This window comes from Struthio camelus, chromosome 13 (assembly GCF_040807025.1).
Source record: "Struthio camelus isolate bStrCam1 chromosome 13, bStrCam1.hap1, whole genome shotgun sequence".
Lineage (NCBI taxonomy): Eukaryota > Metazoa > Chordata > Aves > Struthioniformes > Struthionidae > Struthio > Struthio camelus.
The window spans coordinates 22,713,147-22,735,461 of record NC_090954.1 but is presented as its reverse complement, the minus strand read 5'-3'; the positions used below and the strand labels follow the sequence as shown (position 1 = coordinate 22,735,461).

Genomic DNA, 22,315 nt, shown 5'->3' with positions numbered 1-22,315 from the left:
GGGGCGCGGGCGGAAGGGCTGGCCGCGGGGGGTGCTGGGAGGGCGGAGCGGCGCTTCCGGTGCGGGGCTGTTGCGCGGAGCGGGCCGAGATGCCGGAGCGGGACAGTGAGTGGGCCGGGGGGCGCTCCCGGGGGCCTGCAGGGGCGACACCCTGGGCGGGGAGCGCGGGAGTCGCCCGGGTGTCGGGACCCGCCGGTGCCAGGGCGTCGGGAGGCCCCTCGGGCGGGGGGGGGGTGCGGGGCCTTCCCGGGGGCACGGAGTCAGCCGGGGTAGCGGTTCCTGGCGGTGATACCGGGCCCCGCGCTCCCCTGCCAGCCCGTCCCGGGCCGGGGCCGGTGCGCGGCCGGAGGCGAGCGGAGTGGCCGCTGCCCCTGTCCTGCCTGCGGGCCGGGCCCGGGCTGGGGGGGGGGGGGGCAGCAGGGGGGTGAGGCAGGCTCTGAGCGCTCTCTCTCCTCCCGTCCCCCAGGCGAGCCGTTCTCCAACCCCCTGGCCCCCGATGGCCACGATGTGGACGACGCACACTCCTTCCACCAGTGAGCACAGCGCCCGGCCGGCGGGGCGGGATCGAGCCAGGCCTGCTGGCCTCAGGGTTACGATGCCCATCCTCATGTCAGGAGGCTGAGAGGGACCGACGCAGCCTCCAGGTTCCCTCCGCGGCTGCCCTGTGTTCGATCCTGTCACACAGGATGCCCTGGCGATCCCTCGGTCTCTGCGGTACCCACCCCTCAGGCTGATCTTTCTTTGGGAGATGATTGTTATTTTTACCGTGTCTTCTCTGCAGATCCAAGTTGACCAATGAAGACTTCCGAAAGCTTCTCATGACCCCGCGGGCTGCGCCAACATCTGCGCCACCCTCCAAATCTCGCCACCATGAGTGAGTAGAATGCATTTCACACAGCTGTGGGACCAAGCATGGCCTCTCTCCCTTCAAGACTGTTTCTGTTTGACTCTCTCTGCTTGCGCTCTACAGTGGCTAACTTGAGTGTGCAGGCAGGGCCAAGGAGCAGACTTTGCCCTTGCTTTGTGCTCAGGTCCAAATTGTGTATGTGTTATTGGAGTTGGTTGGATAAATAAGTTGGTCAGAACTCTTGGGAATGACAGAGTGGATTTTGCATGTTTTTAAACAACTACGTAAAGGGTCCCGAGAGGCAGCTTTGGTTTGTCGTTCTGTGAAACCCTTTGAGTATCTCAGTGCCTTGTAGTTCCTGAGTTACTGTTCTGTCTAGCTGCCTTCGATGATGTGAGTCTGTGCAGCTTATGATGTGTGTGGTTTCTCACCCTTCTCCAGGATGCCCCGGGAGTACAACGAAGATGAAGATCCAGCCGCTCGCAGAAGGAAGAAGAAAAGGTAAATGGGGAAAATGATGCATCGAGAGACATCGGCCCATGTCATCTCCTTCCCATGGAAGCAATTCTTCAGCAGCTTGGGCTACCAAAGAGGACCCTAAATGGGCGGGACTAGTTTGAGACTTTGGAGCAAGAGCAAAGGAGCCAAGTAGAGTGAGAAGGGTTTGGACTGAGTGACTGCCACTGCTTGTGGGAATGGATGTGGAAGGGTAGCAGCAGGGTGGGGGCGAAGCTTCTCTGCCAGAAGAAGTGGGAGAGCGCTCTGCAAGTGACTGGCAGATCTGGACAGTGCTGGGGTATCTGTACTAGTGAGCATTTCCCCTGGTGCACACCTGTGCAGCAGAACTGTGCTCGAGGCCCTTCCCTTTAGAAGGGGCTAGGCTCCTCTCCAGTGAACCTGTAGAACAGTTTCATCTTGACTAGTGTTTTCAAAGCGTGCTGTGTCCCTTGGTGCTTTAGCCCATGTTTGGGGATGGAGTAGGGAGCAGAAAAGGCATGTGCTGGGGCCTTCGGGGGCTGTGTTAGCTGACCGGGCGTTATAAGTGTAACCCTGTAGCTCTAACACTGAGCTGTTTCTCCAACCCCAGCTATTATGCAAAGCTGCGCCAGCAGGAGATAGAGCGTGAGAGGGAGCTGGCTGAGAAGTATAGGGATCGAGCCAAGGAGAGGAGAGATGGAGTCAACAAGGACTACGAGGAAACAGAGCTGATCAGCACGACTGCGAACTACAGAGCTGTGGGGCCCACTGCAGAGGCGTACGTGAGCCTATGGCCAGGCCTTGTGTTGCCAGTCTACTCCAGAGTGACTCTCTCATAATTGGCTCTATTTTTGTTGCACAGGGATAAGTCAGCTGCAGAGAAGAGGAGACAGTTGATCCAGGAGTCCAAGTTCTTGGGTGGTGACATGGAGCACACTCACTTGGTGAAGGGTCTGGATTTTGCGCTGCTGCAGAAGGTGAGCACAGATAGCACCATGTTGCTCTGAGCAGCGCTTGGCTTGCCAGAGTTCCACTCGTATTCCTCTGTTCTCTCCTCTTCTCTACTGGCGCAGAGGGTGGGGAGAAGGTAGTATTCACTGTTTATAGACACTTCAGTCTAGCGTTGTCAGTGTGTTCTTGGAATAGCTTGCTCTTTTTGGGAGAGGTTTAAGAGGGGTTGGGGATCTGGTGGAGGAACTCTTGCTGGCTCAGATGAGCAGCTGTATCATGGATTGGTCTGTAATGCATGGATTTGCTTTGTGGCCAGGTACGGGCTGAGATTGCCAGCAAAGAGAAGGAAGAGGAGGAAATGATGGAGAAGCCCCAAAAGGAAACCAAGTAAGTGTTTCAGGGCGCTCTGCTCCTGCGTGCAGAGGCCTCCCGGAGAGGAGGAAGAGGAGGCATGCAAACACTTACTGTAATGCTTCTCTTTCTTCTTAGGAAAGATGAAGATCCTGAAAACAAAATTGAATTCAAGACTCGGTTGGGTAAGATTATGTGCATGTGACTGCTCACCACCTTACATGGGTTGTGCCAGGAAGGGTGGGAGGAGTCTCGAAGGGTGGATGGAGGAATGAAAGTTTTAACCTGTTGGACAGGAGGGTCTGGCAAGCAGGAATATCTTTGTCGTGTAGAAATTCTGATTTTTTTAGGGCTGGAGGAAGTGTCTCTCCTAGCGGGTAGTTATGAGATCTCTGATCAGCTACAGATGCCTCAGTGTGGGACTATCCGTAGTGCTCTCAAGAGTGGCTCTCCCACACGTTTCCTTCCTCCCAGGGCGGAATATCTACCGTATTCTGTTCAAGAGTAAAGCCTATGAACGGAACGAGCTGTTCCTGCCCGGGAGAATGGCCTATGTGGTGGATCTGGATGACGAGTATGCAGACACTGATATCCCAACCACGCTGATCCGGAGCAAGGCTGACTGCCCCACCATGGAGGTACCCAGCTAGCGTCCAGGTTTCCTAACTGCTTTGGTATGAATTGGCCAGGGCAGGGCCTGGCAAGAGGGGATCCTTGGCTAGAGAATCAGCTGCTTCCTTGGGGATTTCTCTTTCAGGCACAAACTACGCTGACCACAAATGACATTGTCATCAGCAAATTGACACAGATCCTCTCCTATCTCAGGCAAGGGACGCGCAACAAGAAGCTCAAGAAGAAAGACAAAGGTAGGAGCTCAAGTGAGCCAATAGCAGGACTTTAACCTTGAAGTGCACCTCAAAAGAACGAGAGTTATTTTGGTGGTGTCATACTCCCCTGCACCATGAGGCAGTGGACTTGGAGGATGGTAACTTCTTTTAGTTCCCCGAGCACTGGGTTATGGAGGCAGGCTGCTCTGAGCCGGGACCACAAGGGACTTACAGCTGCACGAGTGGCTCATGTTGCACTCTCTTCCCTGTTTAAGCCCCCATTCCTTGGGGAAATGCCCCCTTTCAGGGAGGGGCATGGCAGCTTGCTGAGGGGGTCAGATATGATGTTGGGAGCCCTAGGGGAAGTTGTGAGGGCATCCTCTAGGCCTGCTTCTGTAGGGGCTTGGGAAGCAGGGGTGGATAACAGGGAAGTAATGTGGGTGGGGTGGGGAATGACCTGCCTCTGACTGCTTCTGTGTCCTTGCAGGGAAGCTGGATGAGAAGAAACCCCCTGAAGCTGATATGAAGTAAGTGACCTCACTAGGGCTGTTGGGTCATAGCTTTCTGCTCTTTGGAATGTCTCTCTAAATTGGGAGAGGGCTGAGTTTAGGGCACCTAGAGCAAAGTGCCTCTCCAGATGTAGTTTTATTGGAGTTGTTTTTAGGACAAGGTGGCCCAGGCTCGGGGCAGGCCCTGGTTTTAGCTCAGATTTGAGGCATGCAAGGGCTTTGTGTTGTCCTGGTCCACAGGAAGTAAGTCAAGGCAGTAGGGGAGAGCAGAGATGCAGCGATACCTCAGATAGACGTGGAAGCCAGTTCCAGTGGGCATCCTTAGCTCTCTGCTGGTGCTGCGTGCTTCTTTTGTTAGGTTCCAGTTCAAGGCAAGGCAATTGTGGCCTCTCCTGTTGCCTCATTCGTAATTGGAAGCTCTTTTCCCCTTCTAGCATCTTTGAAGACATTGGGGATTACGTACCCTCCACTGCGAAGATTCCACGAGAGAAGGAGCGGGAAAGGTACCGTGAGAGAGAGCGCGACAGGGAGCGAGAGCGCGACCGGGACAGGGAACGTGAGAGGGACCGGGAGCGTGACCGCGAGAGAGAGCGTGACCGTGAGCGGGAGGAGGAAAAGAAGAGGCACAGCTACTTTGAGAAGCCCAAAGCTGATGACGAGGTGAGTCCCCACTTATGAAGCGTGAACTTTTCCCACCTGATCTCTGCTCTTTGGGGAGTGCAGCTGTGGGGTTAGTGTGGTTACTCTGATGGCTTCGGGTGTCTTGTTGATCAGGTCATCACACATGCCTGTGTTCAGCTCTTGCTGAGCTCTGTCTCACAGAGCCAGAGACTGGTGGCTGGCTGGGTAATTATCCTCTTCTCCAGCAGTAAGGCAGGACTGGAGCGAGCTGGTGACCCTTATGGCTTGGTCCTGTGTGCATACGCTTGCCACGGACAGTCTAAGGCGGAGCTGCGTATCCTGCAGCTCTGTCACTTGCCTGCTTCCAGCTCTCCCAGGTAACACTGTATCTCTCCCTTTTCTTTCCAGCCCACAGACATTGACAAAGGTGAGTCAAGTGGTGTGGACGCTTGAGCAAGATCAGACGGGGTTGCAAACTGCAGAGCAGCTGCTTTGCTCCATCTCTCTAGCCTGCATGAGCCCTCTGTGCTCCCAGAGACTGCTATGACAGGGGGAACTGGCTGCCATAAGGGGTGGGTATTGGGGTGAGGAGCCTTGTGCCTCCAGGCCGGTGCGTGCCAGCCCTGGCTGAGCGTGTGCGTAGATGTTTCCCTGGCAGTGAACCAGCACAGCAAGCTTTGTGCTGACTGTAAATTGAAGAGGTTTCAGGGTCTCCCGGAATCAGCCTTGCAAAACCTGCTCCTCGCTCATCCCTCTCTGTCCTCAGACTAGCATTTGTTGCTTCTCGGTTGTTCTCCCAGCTCCTCCTTTTCTACCCTGTATGGAGCCTGTCCTGCTGGCTGTTGTCCCTGCCTAGGACCGGCCATCCCAACTACCTTGCAGCAGGCTGCCTCTGGCTGCCCCAGGAGGCTGTATGAAGTGGTTGTGCAGAAGGGGCTCCTGCCAGCCCTGCATGTGTGTCAAGAGGAGCTGTTCCCCCACCAAAACTGAATCTGCTGCTTTTTCTACCCCAGGACCTGGCTCTGCCAAGGAGCTCATCAAATCCATCAATGAGAAGTTTGCTGGAGCTGCTGGCTGGGAGGGAACAGAGACATATCCTTTACCATCTGTGCCAGCCTGGTTGACTACAGGGCTGGGTTTTCCTTGAGGGCAAGCCTCGCACAAGCAGAGTTGTGTGACTGCCCTTCCTCAGTGCAGAAGGGCTTCTTTTGCTGTAGTGGAGAAACATCATTCAAACCTTGTTGCGTTTTATGCACTGCATACGAGCCTTTGCAGCCTTTGAGTTGCTTGTGGTGGGGCAGTCTCCGCTTGGAGAGGGCGGGAGGAAATAGCTCTTTGCCTGGCCGTGCTCGGCCCTTTGCTGCGGGGCTATGTGGTGTTGCCGTCCTGTTGCTTTCCTTTACCACTGTCACGTTGAAGAAGCCGGAAGACAAGAAGCAACTGGGTGACTTCTTTGGCATGTCAAACAGCTATGCTGAGTGCTACCCTGCCACGTAAGGGAGCCCCAGGAAGATGTGGGGTGGGAGTAGGATGCACCGAGGGGCTGCTGTTCTCTGGCAGCAAGAGCTGGCACACCAGCACACTGCTCCTTGCTGTCTCTGTTTGGGGGCCTTGCCACCCTGTGCAACTAGTTAGTAAAGTGCTCCCTGGGTCCTTGGTTCAGGTAGAGAAAACTCTTAGCAGGTCTCTGCCAGAAACAGCTACCTGGAGCGTGCTACCCCCGTCCTAGTCCTTTCCCAGGGATTGGTGGAGGGGGCTCGGAATCTGCTGTGTGCCCTGGTGAAGGATGTGCTCATTGAGCTCTGGCTGCAAAGCAGTCAGTCAGCAAAGAAAAGCAACTTTGAGCCTGTAGAGTCACCTTAGCGTATGAAGTTTGACCTTGGATGTCCTTGTTATCCAGGTTTACCTTTAGGGCTTGCAGGTAGAGGAACTTCCCTCTGGTCTGGGAATTGAGCATGTTTGGCCTGGGGCTTTGACAGATGGCTCCCACCAGCTTGCCGCCTCATTAGCATTGTAGCTGGGTCTTGAGGTCCTGATGTGTGTCCCGAGGACCCCCTTGAAGCACTTTCCTTGCCTTTTGCAGAATGGATGATATGGCTGTAGACAGCGATGAAGAAGTGGACTACAGCAAAATGGATCAGGTATGCCCTTGCAAGCTTTTAGGACCAGGCAGTGAGCTAGGCATCAGTGCAGGCTCAGAGGAGCCCACAGGAGGGGAGCATGCTTGTGCAGAGGGTTTGGATGCTCTGGAGCTGGGTGTTGAATGTGTTTTGAGGCTTGCTGAAGTGCTACGTGACTGGGTCTGTGAAGGAGCTATTGCCCCGGGGAGCAAATATGCGCTGCTTTCTGACGATCGATTGAGATGCCATTCGGACGTTGAGCTAGTCTGTCTCGACTCCCTATTCCACAGTATCTACCATTTGGGGTTCCTCAGGGAAGGGATCTCGGAGCCAAATCCAGGCTTGGTGCTAGAGTTCAGTGCTGCCTTCTTTGTAGCGTTGAACTGGAGCTGATGGGAGGCTGAGATCTTGCCCAGGTCCACAGGCTGCATGAGAAGCCCTGACCAGCGTTGACTGAGGAGCAGCACTGAGTCTCTCTTTTTGCTGCAGGGTAACAAGAAAGGGCCCCTGGGCCGCTGGGACTTTGACACGCAGGAGGAGTACAGTGAATACATGAACAACAAAGAGGCTCTGCCCAAGTGAGTGCGGCACTTGTGAAGGGCTGGATGCAGCTGGAGGAGGGTTCTGGGTGGGGACAGTAACACTGGCCAAACCCACACCCTGGGGGAGCTTAAATCAAGGAGGGGATCCCCTGGTGAGGGCTAGAGGAAGCTTTCCCCGAGTCCAGTGCCTGTCGGCTTGTCTTTGCTCTTAGGATCTTCCTTTGGGACTCCAGCTCAGCCCAGGCTGCCCAGAGCAGGCCTGTAACTGGAGCAGATCTAAGTGTCCATTCCACTGTCAGCCCAGTGCATCTGCTCTGAGCACTGAGCTCACTATCTCACTCCTTCCCCAGAGCGGCGTTCCAGTACGGAATCAAAATGTCTGAGGGACGCAAAACTCGTCGCTTCAAGGAGACAAATGACAAGGCAGAGCTGGACCGCCAGTGGAAGAAGATCAGTGCGGTTAGTGCCTGAAGCTGGGGTGCTGTCTGCCTGGGCCATGAACTGCTAGCGCATCCTGGGGTCGGGAGAGTTCCTGCCCCAGCTCTGCACTCACTGGCACCTCCCTTCAGTCCAGCCTGTGACCTTGCTGCCAGGCATTGCTGATGTGCAGCAGTTCTGGTTCTCTCCAGAAGCTGAGTCTGCTCCTTACCAGACTGTTAGCCAGACCCAAATACTTGGGGCTTCAGGAATGAGGAGGTATCCAGAGCCTCAGGTTCTCCTTTTGCAGCTCTTACCCTGGGAGCAGCCCTGATCCAGGGTAGCTTTGCTCAGGGCTCTGTAGCAGGTGAATGCATCCAAAGCTGGCAGCTCTGAGCTCTCTGAATGGGCTTGTTACTGGCTCCCTGTTCACCAGCTGGCAGTGCTGGGAGCTCTGGGAGGAGGGTGTCGTGACAGGATGAGCTCACCATGAACAGCCCAGTGGAACGGCATGGCCTGGGAGGAAGCAAGAACAGACCCTAAGAAAACATGGCCTGTCCTTGCTGGCTCAAATGGAGCAAAGAGAGGGAACAGGCCAAGTTTCTCTGGGCTTGGGCAGGTTGTAGCACAGCTTCCCCTTACCTCAGCTGGCGTCAGCCCTCTGCTGCAAGGCCTGAGCTCCAGCCTGTCTTTCCCTTTAAGGAGCCTTGCCCTTGTAGAAGTGAGTTGTCCTTGTGTGGTTACAGGCAGCTGTCTGTCCTCAGGGTAACAGGAGCTTGTGTTTTCTCTGCAGATCATCGAGAAGAGGAAGAAGTTGGAGGCTGATGGGTTAGTATAGTTGCCTCTGCTTTCAGCTCAATAGCTGGGCAGCTCTGGGGCCCGCGTCCTTCAGTGTGGAGAGCGTGGCTGCCTCCTGCCACCTGTCCCTGGGGCTGGAGGGGCTGGGGACTCTCAGTCTCCTCCTTGCCAGCTCTCATCAGTGAGGCTGGAGAGACAGTGGAGAATGTGCAGCCTCTCCAGGGTGCTTCTGCAGGGCTTGCAGGACACCTCTGTCCCTGGCTGTGGGTGGGTGCTGAATAGTCCTGAGAGCTGAGGGCCCTGCTTGGGCTCTTCCTTCACCAGGCAGGTAGCTGTACCCTGTCTGGCCAGGTGCATCCAAGAACTGTTGAGGCCCAGCGCTCTGCTGTGGGGTGAAGCTCTGGACGGGGCCCCAGTGCTGAGCCCTGGGTGGGAGGGGAATTGACCTGTCTGCTGCATGTCCTTCTCACCAGCATCACTCCCACGTCTTGTTTCAGGGTTGAGGTGAAAAGGCCCAAGTACTGATGCCCTGGCTACGTTCCCATGTCTCGTCCTTCAGCTCCTGGAGCCCCAGCCCACTGGATGCTGTGTTCCTAGAGCTCACTGATGTGCTGCAGGCTGGGTTCTGCCTCTCCTTGGCCCCTGAGCTATTTCCTCTCTGCTCCAGGCCGGAGTGATATGTGCTGCCTGACATTGTGCTGTGGGGTTGTGTGCCTAGGCTCTCCCCGCTGGAGTTGGCTGTGCAGCCTGTGATTTGTAACCCTTGTAGCTGCAATAAAATTGCACTAACTTTGAGTGAATGTCAGTGAGTGGACGGGGGGTGTGGAGGGAGGGTGCCTGGATTAACTGACAGCAGCATGAGCTCCTTCCCTCACACGTGTCTTTCCCTGGTAGTGACCATCCATTTGGGTCTGCAGCCTGGTTTTGCTACCCTTCGTATGGCAGACCCCCCCTTCCTTCCCTTATCCCAGACAAGGACATCCTGCATGGGAGCTGTCTGGGGCAGGGGTGGGCTCTCTGCTGCCCAGCAACTAGAGCAGGGCCAGAGGCTTGACCCAGGCTGGGGGATCTCAGATGTTGGAACCTGAAATGAATTTCAGTTAAGCTTATGTAGTACTGCTGCTATACCTGCAGAGAAGTTGGTAACAAGTTATAAAGGGTAAAAAGAAAACGCAAGTCCTTCCTATGTAATGTGGATTTCCAGAGAACCTGTGAGAATCTGTGTGCAACCAGTAAGGGTTAGAGTACATCAAGGCTGTCTTAGTGCCTGGAGAAATAGTAAATGCTATACTAATGGTGGTTTTGAGCAACAGCTGAAGAAAATCAGCTGCTAAGCCTATCTGAGGAAGTACACCTCAGCTGGATGTGTTATTAGACACCTGTGCCTTGGTGCATGAGAAAGATGGGACCTGATAGTTCATACTCCTTCCTGCATGTAAATTTTGTCCAAGCTGCCAAAATGGGACTACACCTAACGTGGGAGCAGCAAGCATCCCTGAGCTGTGCAGCCCCAGCCTCAGAGCTGCTCTCTGCTGCCTGGTGCCGTGGCTCAGTGTGCCTCCCTGTCTCGGAGGCAGGGGTGTGCCAGGGCTCAGGGCAATGCTTTGCTGTGCTGGCCGGCCTGGTCTGGCCTGGGGGCGAGCCGCGTGGTGGATGCGATGCGGTTGGCAGAGCAGAGAGCCTGGGGCTGCAGCCAACATGAGGCAAAGCTTGTCACTGCAGTGTGCAGCCTGCAGGGAGCTGGAATAGTCCCTAAGCTAGGGACAAGGCTCCTGGGGGGTTGGATGGGGTGCTGGGCAGCACCTTGGGGTGCTGTGTGCTTCTTGCAGCTGAGCCTGCTGGGCCCAGCCTTTGAACTCCCAGCAGGGCTGTCAGTTAGCACCAGGCCCTGGCTGCTTTCTTCCCCTAGGACATGGGACTCTTGCGGGAGGCTAGAGAACAGGCCCCTGCCAGGGTGCTTCCGGGCTTGTCTGGCTGCCCCAGCTGTCCTGGAAGGTGCAAACTGAGGTGCTGCCAAGGGCAGTAGGACCCTAGGGTGCAAATGAGTAATTAAGAAACAGAACAAATTAAAAGGCCGGGTCCATTAACAAATTAAATTGCGGAGTGGCGTCCGACAAAAGGGCCAGGGGTGCCCGCGGGATCGAACCCCTGTCGGGGCGAAAGCAAACACGCTGCAATTGAACGAAGTAACCGCTGGGCTATAGCCGGCCCGCGAGACTACTCGCCGCAGCTGGGCTAAGAGCCTCGCGCATCGCCCCATGCAAATGAGACTGCGCATCATGCGGACGGTGGGCGGGGCTGTCCGGGCCCTGGGGAGCGCCCGCTCGGAGAGAACGAGCGTCCCGGCGCTGCATGCAAATGAGAGGCGGAGCGCCGCGCCTGCGCATAGCAGGTGGCGTGGCTCGTGCGCCGGCATGGCGGCGGCGGGGGAGGTGAGCACGGCGGGGAGGTGCCGGTGCCGGTGCCGGTGCCGGTGCCGGTGCCGGTGCCGGTGCCGGTGCCGGTGCCCGGCTCACCGCGCCGTTCTGCCCCAGGTGTGCTCGGCCGACGACGAGGCGGAGGCGGCGGAGGCGGGGAGGGAGCCGCGGCTGCGGGACACCCCCGAGGACATCCTCTTCGAGGCGGCGGCCAACGCCGTCGCCCTGCACCCGGCCCGGGCCGTGCTGGCGGCGGGGGACGTGGACGGCGACGTGTACTTGTGAGCGGGGCTGGGGGCGCGGAGCCGCCTGTCCCCGGGCCCTGCGGGGGCACGGCCGCAGCCGGAGCTCGGGGTGGCGCAGAATCGGCGGGTGCCGCGGGGCAGGACCTCCGCGGGGCCCGGGAGGTGGCTCCTCCTGGTGGTGCGGGGCCCGGGCCTTCCCGAGCCTGAGGCAGTGCCCGCAGGTACTCGTACTCCTGCGTGGAGGGAGAGAACCGGGAGCTCTGGTCGTCGGGGCACCACCTGAAGTCGTGCCGGGATGTGGCCTTTTCCCTCGACGGGCAGAGTGAGTGTGCGACCCCGCGGGGCGGCTGGGTGCTTCGCCTGCTGGAGGCCTCGGCTGGGGCGCTGGGCAAGCGCCTCTCCCGCAGGCAGAGCGTGAGCCCAGGGCACGCCCCGAAGGGTCAGGGGGACCCACGCACCCGCCCCGGGTGATGCCAGTGCCCTTGGTGCTGACACGGCTCTCCAGAGCTCTTCACGGTGTCCAAGGATAAGTCTATCCACGTCCTGACAGTGGAGGAGGGCCGGCTGGAGACGCGCTTCTCCAAGGCTCACAGGTACCTGTGCGTAGGCCATTGCAGGCTAGGCAACCCCCTGCAGAGGGGATGGCTCATCCCAGCTACCCTGACACCCCGTTCCCTCCCCTTCCGTGGAGCCCGGGGCCAGGCAGTTGGAGGCTGAAGAGTCAGCCCCAATGCTCTGGGCTCCGTTTGCTAGTGGCCAGGGCAAGAGCGTGTACCGTGACTTTGCCGGCGCGGGGCTGGGGTCTTCGCAGCTCAGCCCTCAACTGTGTGCTGCCTATCAATGACCACGTCTTTGCTACGGGGGATGACGGTGGCGCGCTGAAGGTGTGGGACTTGCGTAAAGGGGCCACGGTCCTGGAGGCCCGGCAGCACGAGGAATACATCAGCGCTATGGCTGTGGATGGTAATGGGAAGCTCCTGCTGACTGCCAGGTACCGCAAGGCTCCTTGGTGCCTGGATCAGCAACCTGTGCTCGTGCGGGGCACTCCCCTGTGACCAGGGCTCCTGCTGTCTGCACCCTGCCTCAGGATCCTGCCCCCATGAGAGGCTCATTCTGTTTCCTGCAGCGGTGATGGCACCTTGGGCGTCTTCAACATCAAGAGACGGCGCTTTGAGCTGCTCTCAGAGCCGCAGAACGGGGACCTGACATCCGTTGTGCTCCTGAAGGTAGGTGCTAGGCCCTGCTGCGGAGCAAGGGCCTCAGCCCCACGGCTCGCTCTCCGAGTCCCCAGGCTCGTTTCCTTGCCTCCATCTTATGTTCCCCCACCTTGCTCAGAGGGGGAAGAAAGTGGCTTGTGGCTCCAGCGAGGGGACAATCTACCTCTTCAACTGGGATGGCTTTGGGGCCACCAGTGACCGCTTCGCTCTGAGGGCCGAGTCCATCGACTGCATGGTCCCCATCACAGAGAACATCGTGTGCACAGGGTCCCTTGATGGAGTCATCAGGTCAGAGTGCCCTGGGCCTGGGCTGGGACGGGAGGAGGCTTTAGGGAACTCACAGGACAAGATTACCCTTGGGTGGGAGTGAGGAGGAGGGAAAAGGAGGAAGGCGAGCAAAGGTTGCACTGGCACACGGGAGGCGTGCGTCTGACCTGCTGCTACAGGGATGGGCTTATGGCTTGGATGAGGTCGCAGTTGGCCCAGGACAGTCCTCGCTCAGGTGTCGTTCACCTTGTCTCCAGGGCAGTGAACGTCTTGCCGAACCGGGTGCTGGGCTGCGTCGGGCAGCACGCGGGGGAGCCCATCGAGCAGCTGGCCGTGGCCCCTGGGGGGCAGCTCCTGGCCAGCTGCGCCCACGACCAGAAGGTGAAGTTCTGGGACATCTCCTCGCTGGCCTCCATCGTGGTGGACGACTACCGGAAGAAGAAGAAGAAGGGAGGGCCGCTGAAGGCCCTGAGCAGCAAGGCTGCGGGCGGCGGCGAGGACTTCTTTGCGGATCTGCGCGAGGAGCCGGAGGCGGTGGAGGAAGCGGCAACGGGGAGCGACAGCGATGACAGTGACTGAGGCGGGGCACGTAGCCCTGGGAGCCAGGCCAGGGCGCCCAGCGCCCCGGAGGTCGGGGCCCGGGTACGGGGGGGCCGGGCCGGCACGGCAGAGGTCCGGGGCGGGGCTCGGAGGGGGGCGGGGCTCGGGCCGGCCAATAAAGCGCTGCGGGTGGGGCCGTTTGGCTGGGTCTGTGCCGCGCCGGGGCAGGGGCGGGGCTCCCGCTCGGCGGGGCTGGGCGCCGGCAGCGGGAGGAGCCGTGCGCAGGCGTCGCGCGCGCCCGGCGGGAAGCGGCCGCCGCGCCGAGGTAGGCCGTTCTGAGGGGGGGCGGCGCGCTCGCCTCATTGGGCCGTGCCGCCGGGAGGCGGTGTTCTCATTGGTTCGCGGGGCTGCCGCTCAAGCTGGGCCGCGGACGGGCCCTTAAGGGGTGTGGGGGGGGGGGGGCTGAGTGGGGGTGGCGGGCCGGGGGACCCGGGCCCATGGGCACAGCAGTGCTGGAGGCCAGGGGCTGGGAGGGCGCTGCCTCAGGGTGGGGTCCCTAATGTTGGGGGGAGCAGCGTTCATAGGGGGTGTTGGAGGTGTGGAGGGGCGGGGGAGCGACGCGGTTTGGGGGCAATTGGGACCCGACATGGTGCTATCCCCAGAGTGGGGTTCCTGGGGGGGGGGGGAGGCAAGGCCGGGGATCACCAGAGGGGGCTTGCAGGTGGGGCAGCACCCTGGGGTGGGGGCCCTGAGATGGGGGAGGGTGTGGCTGGGGGGTGCTGAAGGGCAGGCTGATGGGGGCGGGGGGACGTGACTAGGAGTCACCAGTGCGGGGGGCCCGGGACGAGGGGCACGCGGCGGGGGGTCGCCGGTGCGGGGCCCCTCAGCTGGGGCTCTGAGCCCAGGGAGGCGCAGGTCCCTGGGGTGTGTAACGTGGGGTGCTGCAGGGCGTCACGGCACCCAGCACAGCACTGGCCACCAGATCCAGCCCTTCCCCGTGGGCCTGCCCAGCCCTGGGTGGCGTCCTGCTCACCCCATGAGGCTGCAGCGGGTGATGCAGGGTGCCCCCCAGCTGCCCCCATGTCACTGTCCGAGGCAGAGATGTTAAGTGTTGTTCATTAATTAACCTAGACACCAGGTGTGTTTTAAAAGGACTGATTTTTGTGAGGGAAAGTGGTTTTTTTTTCCTCACTCTGCTAAGGGACAGAGCAAGGGGATGCATTGACCTGCCCCAGTTCTGGGTGCCCAACAGCACCTGCCTGGTGCCCCCTCCGGCCCCACGTGGCATGGAGATGTTGAACTTGCTGACCACGTTACATGGGCTCAACTGGGCTGAAGTTGTCCTGAGGCTTGGACACCGCCTGAGGCTCGGCAGACGCAGCGCAGGGATTTGTAAGTGCTGACTCTGCCGGCAGAGCTGCTTGAACTGCCCGGGTTGCTTTGCCGCCTTCCCTGTAGCCCTGCACTGGGCAGCACCGCCACCTGCACTCACTGGTTCGTCCTTGCAGGGCAGGGTGCGCGTTGGCCTGGAGACCTTGCTAGAGGCGGTGGCTGCAGGCACGGGGTGGGGGGGCCTGGCAGCCTGGACTAAGGCAGGGGAAGGAGAGTGCTTTCCTGTGGCACTATGTGACCCAGAAGAGCCTGCAGCCTGCGTTATGTCTATAGGGCTTAAAATCCCGTAAATCATGATGCATGGCAGCTTCCCCAGCCAAGCGTGGAGCTCTTGGCAAACAGCAAGAAGGCTGGTCTCTCTGGAGCTAGGCAACCTGCCGTGTGCTCACCTCGCTCCCCAGCCTCAGACGTTGCCGGAGGGGGCTGCTGGCAAAGAGGGTTGCAGGGGGCAGTTGCAGGGGCAGACTAATCCACAGCATAGCTGTTTCCCCTAGGTATCAGTGAGCCCTCTGGGCTCTGGCCAGCCCTGGGACCATGGGGCCAGTGAAGCGCATTTGCTGCATTGGGGCTGGCTACGTGGGAGGGCCCACATGCAGCGTCATTGCCCAGATGTGCCCAGAAATTGCTGTCACAGTGGTGGATGTCAATGAGGAGCGTATTCGGGCCTGGAATTCGGACCAGCTGCCCATTTTTGAGGTGAGGCCATGCCAGGCAGGTGAGCTTCTCAGGAGGGTTTGCACAGCCCCGTGCCCCTGCACCACGGGCCTTTGCATGCCATGTTTTAGCAGAGCCCAGAATCTGGGTAGGGTAACCTCGTGTGGCTGGCTGTTGGGGTCCTGCTGTTCCCCTTCTTCAGCAGCTTCCCAAAAAGTACGGCTCTGGGTGCTCATGGGCGTTCAGCAGGTGGTACCCAGCTCTCTACCATGCATCCCTGCTTTCAGGGGCCCACGCCTGTTCCTTTTTCTTGCAGCCTGGCCTGCAGGAGGTGGTGGAGGCCCAGCGCGGCATCAACCTCTTCTTCTCAACTGATATCGACAAGGCAGTGAGAGAGGCTGACATCATCTTCATATCGGTGAGGGGGGGGAGGGCAGCCCATGGCTAAGACCTGCCCCATGCTGTGTGCCTCTCTGGGTCTTGGTGACAACAGTGACCTCCTTTCTTTCCAACTGCTGTGGCCGCTCGACTCTCCCAATGTGTTGGCTCTCTCTGCAGGTGAACACTCCCACCAAGACCTTCGGGCTCGGCAAGGGCCGGGCAGCTGATCTGAAGTACATCGAGGCCTGTGCCCGGCGCATCGCCCAGGTAGCCACAGGTTACAAGATTGTGGTGGAGAAAAGCACAGTGCCTGTGCGAGCAGCTGAGAGCATCCAGCGGATCTTCAATGCGAACACCAAATCTGACCTGTCCTTCCAGGTACAGCATGGGTGGGCGGCCTGCTGGAGCAGAGTCTTCACTTCCAGTGCCATTGAATGCTAAAGATCCTGGGAGATCACAAGTTAGAGGGTGGCTGGGAATCACAGGGAGATGTGATATCAGAGGGGAGGCCCCCATATCTGATTGCTAGATCAGAGACAGCAAGAACTGGAAAGGGGGGAGGTTACAGCGTCCCACACCCACGCAGTCTCGTCCTCACAGGTCCTGTCAAACCCTGAGTTCTTGGCTGAAGGCACAGCCATCTCCGATCTGAAGAACCCCGACCGTGTCCTCATTGGTGGTGACGAGACGCCCGAGGGGCAAAGGGCGATCGAAACCCTCAGCAGCATCTATGTGCGCTGGGTGCCCAAAACCCGCATCATCACTACCAACACGTGGTCTTCAGAGCTCTCCAAGCTGGTACGTGCTCCTATCCCTAAGCTGGCCCAAGAGAAGTGGGCAAGGGTCCCACATATCTCCTTTGTCCAGGCTGCCAACGCGTTCCTGGCCCAGAGGATCAGCAGCATCAACTCCATCAGCGCCCTGTGTGAGGTGACAGGGGCTGACGTGGAGGAAGTGGCCCACGCCATTGGCACAGATCAGCGCATTGGCAACCGCTTCCTCAAGGCCAGTGTGGGTGAGTCCTGCACCTTCTGCCCCAGTGGGTGACTGCAGCCCTCGCGCCCACCGTGCTGTGCCCAGGGGGTCCCTGCTCCTCGGCCCCAGGAAGCATGAGGAAGATCCCTGGGTCTGCACTGGCATCTAGGCTGGGACATCTCATGTAGACTGATGAGATGCATCTACCTGGCAGTTCACTTGTCCTTTATCAGCCCTGGTGTCCCCCTGGCCTGTCCCAGCTTGTCATCTGCCTCTCCTAGTGCTGGGGTGGAGAGAGAGGTTTGCAGTTACCCCCTCTCCAAGGGAACCCTTAGGGTCTCCAACTGGCACTATCTGACCATGGTGCTCTGTCAGAGCAGGTTTTGGGGGCAGCTGTTTCCAGAAAGATGTCCTCAACCTGGTCTATCTCTGTGAGGCTCTCAACTTGCCTGAAGTGGCTCGGTATTGGCAGCAGGTAAGGCCTGGCCAGGGTCCTGTCGTGGCCAGGGTTGGGGTTGGCATCCCACTCTGGGAGCTGGCACTCACCACAGCTGCTGGGCTGTGGCTCAGCACCTGGCCTGACCTGCCACAGCACCTCCCACCAGGTAATCGAACTCAATGAATACCAGCGCCGGCGGTTTGCTGCCCGTATTGTCAGCTGCCTCTTCAACACTGTCACGGACAAGAAGATCGCGCTCTTAGGCTTCGCCTTCAAAAAGGACACAGGGGACACAAGGTACCAGCTGGTGGAGGGTGAGGGAGTAGCTGAGCCAGGCCATTCCCCTACCTGCAGTCCTTCAACAGTCACAGATGTGATGAGTGTCCTGCTCTCTGCAGCTCCCCCTCAGGGCGGCAGTAAAATTATGTTCCCACGATGCCCTGTGAGGAATGTGAAAGGCAGCATTTAAAGGAAACCTGAAGGCCAGGCCGAGAGGAACTGGGGCTGGGAAACCAAGGGCTGCTAGCATAGCCTTGGCTCTTGCTCCAGCTGGCTGCAGCAAACAATTGCCACCCTGAGATGGGCACACAGGCCCCCCCAGCATGGCTCAGCTCTCCCTCTCTCGGCCCAGGGAGTCATCCAGCATCCACATCAGCAAGTACCTGATGGATGAGGGTGCCCGCCTGCACATCTATGACCCCAAAGTGAAGAAGGAGCAGATCATGCAGGACCTGTCTCACACCACTGCTTCAGCTGAGGATCCAGAGAGGGGTAGGGCCAGTGTTTGCCTGGGCTGGCAGGGACTGCAGGCCACTGATACTCCCCAGCCCGAAAGCTTGGCACAGATCCCTGGTGCCATCCCAGGCCCCAGCAGTTGTGTCCCAGAAGGTAGCATGCTGCTGTGCCTGTGTCTTGCAGGGCTCAGCCTGGTCTCCATTGCCTCAGACCCCTACGAGGCCTGTGACAATGCCCATGCCATCGTGATCTGCACTGAATGGGACATCTTCAAGGTAAGGTGCCCCAGCCTTGGCCATGCTGCTTGGAAAGACTCAGCGCCCTTGTGGTTACTCTACTTGGGCATCAACTCTGCCACATTCTCCTTCCCCTTGTGGGATTGTTTGTTCCTCCCCCTTCAAGTCCAAGCCATCCCCTGGAGCCTCTAACCCTACAACCACCTGCACCCCGCGTGCAAACCAGGACTTACCAAACAGGGGGCTGAGCCCCCCGGCAGCCCTGTGGTCTTGCCTGGGAGAAGCCACCGCTTTCAGTCCCGATTCTCAGCTTTGTGAGTTCCCCTTGTATGTTGTTCCAGGAGCTGGACTATGGGCGAATCTACCAGGCCATGCTCAAGCCGGCCTTTATCTTCGATGGCAGGAGGATCCTGGACAGCCTGCATGGCCGGTTGCAGCAGCTTGGCTTCCAGGTATGGCCTTAGTGGCAGCAGAGCTGCTAGTGAGCCCAGGCACAGGGGCTGAGGCCTGCAGGCCAGGGGTGTGCTCAGGGCTGGCACCCATAGGCTTTTGGTGGCTTGTACTCCAGGTGGAGACTATCGGCAAGAGGATCAGCCAGCGCATCCCCTTCACTGCCAGCACCATCTCCCAGCTGGACCTCCAGGCTCCCCCCTTGAAGAAGATGAAGATATGATGTATCTGCAGATTCATCATAAGGTACATTGGAGAGATGATGCATCTGTATCTGATGGGTGCTGCTGACCATGGATAAGATGGGTGGTCTTCCTGGAGACAGGGACTCCCTCTCCATTGGCTCTTACCAAAGCTGGGCTGATGTCTCTCCTTCCAGACTGTTGTAATAAAGAGATTTGGCTGCTTCATGAGCTGGCTTGACCCTTCCTCCAGCCCTGCTCCTTCTCCTGGCAGCTTGCAGCCTCCCACATGGTCCTGAGCCACACCAAGGCAGGACACATTCCTCATGGCCAGCCTAGCCCCTGTGCCAAGTGGAGCTGTGTAAGGCAAGAAGCAAGGTGTGGGAGTCCACCTCCTCCTGCAGAAGGCGGTCCCGTACTCATGGGACTGCTGTGGGGCTGGCCAGCCTCATCAGCCAGGGCAGTCATCCTTTCTTCTAGTGCCTCTGAGGCAGGAGGTAGATTCTTTCCTTCCTAGGAAAGCCCGAAAGGGAGAGCCAGAGACCCCCTGCTCCCTTTCTTCCAGGGCACCCTTGCCCCATCGGGGGGGCTCCCCAACCACTAGCCACAGGCTTGCGGCCGCACAGGGGCTTGGGGCAGACGTGGAGGAGGCTGAGCACTTGCTTGGGCTCAGGGCTCCTTTCCCCACGCCCGAGGGTGATGGTGAGATGTGAGGGGCCTATGATTCTCAGGCCTGAATGCCAGCTCCTGCTGGATCTTCCTTCAACTCCAGCCCACCATCTCGATGGAGGCTGTCTCGGAGCAGCCCCAGCTCTCGCCCAGCCTGCTGCCTGCCTCGCTAGCCTCCAGAGAGCTGCAGGGGATGGCCAGGCTGAACTGCCCACCCTCCTCTTCATGTGCTCCTCTGTGGGACCCATGCACCGGGCCAGGAGGTGCACCAAGCCAGACTTTGTGGTATTTCTTTACCTTGCACTCGCTGATCTGGTTCTGCTTCCAGGGGAAGCAGTTGGGCTGTGGCTCCAAGCAGTGCCAGGTGGGTCGTGGAAGGCAGGGCATGTGCTGAGGAAGAAGTTGGATGGGGAGCTGTGTATGATGCTGTCTGGGGTGACTCAAGTGCCTGGGGCACAGATGGTCTGAGCAACCTCCCATTGATGGTGCAGCCTCTTCGCCTTGATGAGGATCTCCAGAGCCCCCCCAGGCCTCCTCCAGAAGGAACAGGGCTGCCTCTGGCAGAAACAGGGCCTCCCGTGTCTGGCTGTAGATGGAGCAACACCAGAGTGCAGCAGTACAGGGGATGGGGGGGGGGGGGGCACCACCCTGCAGACGGACACCTCGTAGGACTGCCACACCAAGGCAGGGAGGATTCCCAACTTGGTCTCTAGATCCTTCCTTGCTATGTGCATTCATAGTCTCTTTCTGAAATCCTGCCCCAGCTCCAACCTTGACATAGGATGAGGATCTGTACCACCAGGCAGGCTGCCACCCCTGTCAGCTGTGTGCAAGCCCGGGTTGGTGCAGAAGCTGGCCTCGTGGGTAGTGTCTCTGTTTCACAGCACACGTTGGCCCTTCCAACTTGTTGGAGAGAGCAGGAGCACCAGGACAGCCACAGTGGTTTGGGAGACACAGGACTCCCCCTGTAAGGCTGCACAAAGCAGCAGGGCTGAGCAGATGGATGAACAGGGCCCCCCACAAGCCTGGAGTAGGGCTTGTCCCATTGCAAACCCCACATCTTGCACATGTACCCACATGGGTACATGTGCAAGATGTGAGCAGCTCCCATGGGACAGCTCGGGGCTGGGGCCATGAGCCAGCCAGGCACGCTGGCCCAGCAGCCCCAGCACTGGGGCAACGTGGCCTCACCTGGGGCCTGGCCCTCTGAGCATCTCCGACCATGTCAGCTCCTGGGAGAGACCTGCAGGCACAGGGACCGCAGCCTCAACAGAGCCCAAAGGGCCCCTGGCCACAGCCCACAGTGTGTGTGGATCCTGGCCAACTGGGGGCCAAGGGCTCGGGGGGGGGGGACAGACTTTTGGAGCTGCCCCCACCTCCCCCTGCAGCCCCTTGTGGCTGCTCTCCACCAGGATGGGGATAGGGCTGGGGGGACCAGGCTGCTGCCACGGCAGCGCTGTGAGGCCGAGCGCCTTAGAAAGCCCCAGCAGTGAGGACAGCGGGACAGTGGGGGCAGGAGGCTGGTGAAGGGGACCTGGTGGTGACAGGGATCATGAGGAAGGGGGAACGCAGAGCACCCAAAGCTCTGCTGGGCAGGTGGGAGCAGAGGGTGGACAGGGGCTGCAGCAACCAGGGGCTTGGAGGGCAGGAGGAAGGACAGGTGGCTGCTGCAGCTCCATGTGCCTGGGTCTGACCTACTGTGTCCCTTCTCCCATCCCTGAGGCCCTGCTGGGAGGACGGTCACAGAAATTTTGTCTGTGGGGGTTGGTCTGATCCCCCTGTGGGACGCTTCCCCACTGTTGACTTGGGACGTGGCAGCCCTGCCCTGTTGGTGCCCCAGCACGGCTCAGGACACTGCAGTGCCATGCGTTCACCCTCTGCGTGGTGCTGGGCTGCCCCCAGAGATGGGACCTCTTCACCCAGCCGCATTCCTGGTGCCCAGGGCTAGGGTGTACCCATGCCACAGAAGAACAGGGCCCCCTTGCCCTGGGGGTCCCATGCCCAGCTGCATAACAGCTGCGAGACCTGGGTGTGGGGCCAATCGGGCAAATCCCTTGCTTGCAGGGAGCATGGGGACAGGGCTGGGCTGCCCCAGGAGCCTCTGCATACCCAGGGGCTGCTCTCCTCCCCCCCCCCGGCCCCAGATGCACCCTGGCTGAAGCTAGGGCAGACCCCAGGTGTCCTCGGTCTGGGCCGCACACAGCACTCACTCAAACACAAGCAGCACGAATGGCCTCATCCTAGCCCAGGATGAAGGGCTGTCTGTGGAAAGTATGGGCATTCCTTCTCCCACCCTGAGCTATGCTGAGATACTGAGTCTACTCAGTAGCTGCCCCTGGATCCCAGGTCTCCCCAGCCAAGGCCACAGCCTCACTGTACCAGCTGGTACAGCCCCCCCCCCCATACACACACCTATTTCCCCCCCACCCCAATCCACACCCACCCACATCCCCCCCCCCTCCCCACACCCCCCCCCCCAGCCACCTTCCAGACCCTACACTCTCTCTGGCAGTTGGCTAGGACCCCTGGGTCCTCTGCAGCCAACTCCTGTGTGCTCATCCTTAGAGTCACATGCACCTTCCTGGCCCCCCCCCCCCCCCCCAAGCCACATAACCTCCTTGCTGGCATGTCTGGCCTGGTATTCCCTAGCAATCACACACTGACTTATATGTCCTCACTCACTCCAGTTGCTGCAACCACAGCCCACTCTGGTCTCGCTGGTTGCTGGCATCCCAACACATGGGCCCTCTGACACATCCATGGCACCCCCCCCCACCCCCCCACCCCCCAGTTGCTGGCACTTAGACTGCCACACCCCCCCACCCCCCAGTTGCTGGCACTTAGACTGCCACACCCCCCCCCCCAACACACACACGCACCCAGAAGAGATCCCTCACCCAGGAAGAAAGTTAGGAAATAAAGAAGATAGGACTGACTGTGCTGTGCTTGCCCAGGCAAGCATGCAGACCACCACTCTTTGCATGCAAAAATTGGCCCTTTTTACCCCCTTATCCCTCTATTTTCCCCACCTTTGTTTCCCCCAAACCACTAGGATC

The 22,315-nt window shown here is 59.3% G+C and overlaps 3 protein-coding genes across 9 annotated transcripts; all 3 read left to right on the top strand.

Moving 5' to 3' along the window:
* Positions 1–4: 4 nt before the first annotated feature.
* On the top strand, positions 5–9,255 carry IK (IK cytokine). Its single transcript, XM_068959710.1, has 20 exons — positions 5–105; positions 467–533; positions 782–874; positions 1,289–1,348; positions 1,935–2,102; positions 2,187–2,301; positions 2,592–2,662; positions 2,765–2,811; positions 3,101–3,264; positions 3,384–3,492; positions 3,941–3,980; positions 4,397–4,622; positions 4,992–5,010; positions 5,597–5,675; positions 5,996–6,076; positions 6,667–6,724; positions 7,193–7,281; positions 7,596–7,704; positions 8,456–8,490; positions 8,958–9,255. The coding sequence occupies exons 1-20, from the start codon at positions 90–92 to the stop codon at positions 8,983–8,985; spliced, it is 1,674 nt and encodes a 557-aa protein (XP_068815811.1). The 5' UTR covers positions 5–89; the 3' UTR covers positions 8,986–9,255.
* Positions 9,256–10,845: 1,590 nt separating this feature from the next.
* On the top strand, positions 10,846–12,595 carry WDR55 (WD repeat domain 55). Of its 3 annotated transcripts, XM_068959671.1 has the most exons (7): positions 10,854–10,892; positions 10,995–11,158; positions 11,344–11,444; positions 11,628–11,715; positions 11,934–12,085; positions 12,249–12,348; positions 12,458–12,595. In XM_068959671.1, exons 1-6 carry the CDS (start codon positions 10,875–10,877, stop codon positions 12,326–12,328), a joined length of 603 nt encoding a protein of 200 aa, XP_068815772.1. In that variant the 5' UTR covers positions 10,854–10,874; the 3' UTR covers positions 12,329–12,348; positions 12,458–12,595. The 3 variants fall into 3 exon arrangements, 2 of the variants coding, with proteins under 2 accessions (XP_068815773.1, XP_068815772.1); XR_011143925.1 differs by lacking the exon at positions 12,458–12,595 and having other exon boundaries at positions 10,846–10,892; positions 11,876–12,085; XM_068959672.1 differs by lacking the exons at positions 12,249–12,348; positions 12,458–12,595 and having other exon boundaries at positions 10,846–10,892; positions 11,876–12,100.
* Positions 12,596–13,372: 777 nt separating this feature from the next.
* LOC104150474 (UDP-glucose 6-dehydrogenase) lies at positions 13,373–18,818 on the top strand. Of its 5 annotated transcripts, none has more exons than XM_068959666.1 (13): positions 13,373–13,471; positions 14,348–14,538; positions 15,033–15,234; positions 15,509–15,610; positions 15,751–15,951; positions 16,174–16,371; positions 16,441–16,588; positions 16,929–17,023; positions 17,154–17,284; positions 17,619–17,758; positions 17,906–17,997; positions 18,300–18,410; positions 18,527–18,818. In XM_068959666.1, exons 3-13 carry the CDS (start codon positions 15,073–15,075, stop codon positions 18,629–18,631), a joined length of 1,485 nt encoding a protein of 494 aa, XP_068815767.1. In that variant the 5' UTR covers positions 13,373–13,471; positions 14,348–14,538; positions 15,033–15,072; the 3' UTR covers positions 18,632–18,818. The 5 variants fall into 5 exon arrangements, with proteins under 5 accessions (XP_068815767.1, XP_068815770.1, XP_068815769.1 ...); XM_068959669.1 differs by having other exon boundaries at positions 13,382–13,471; positions 15,020–15,234; XM_068959668.1 differs by lacking the exon at positions 13,373–13,471 and adding an exon at positions 13,481–13,591.
* The last annotated feature ends 3,497 nt before the right edge of the window (positions 18,819–22,315 follow it).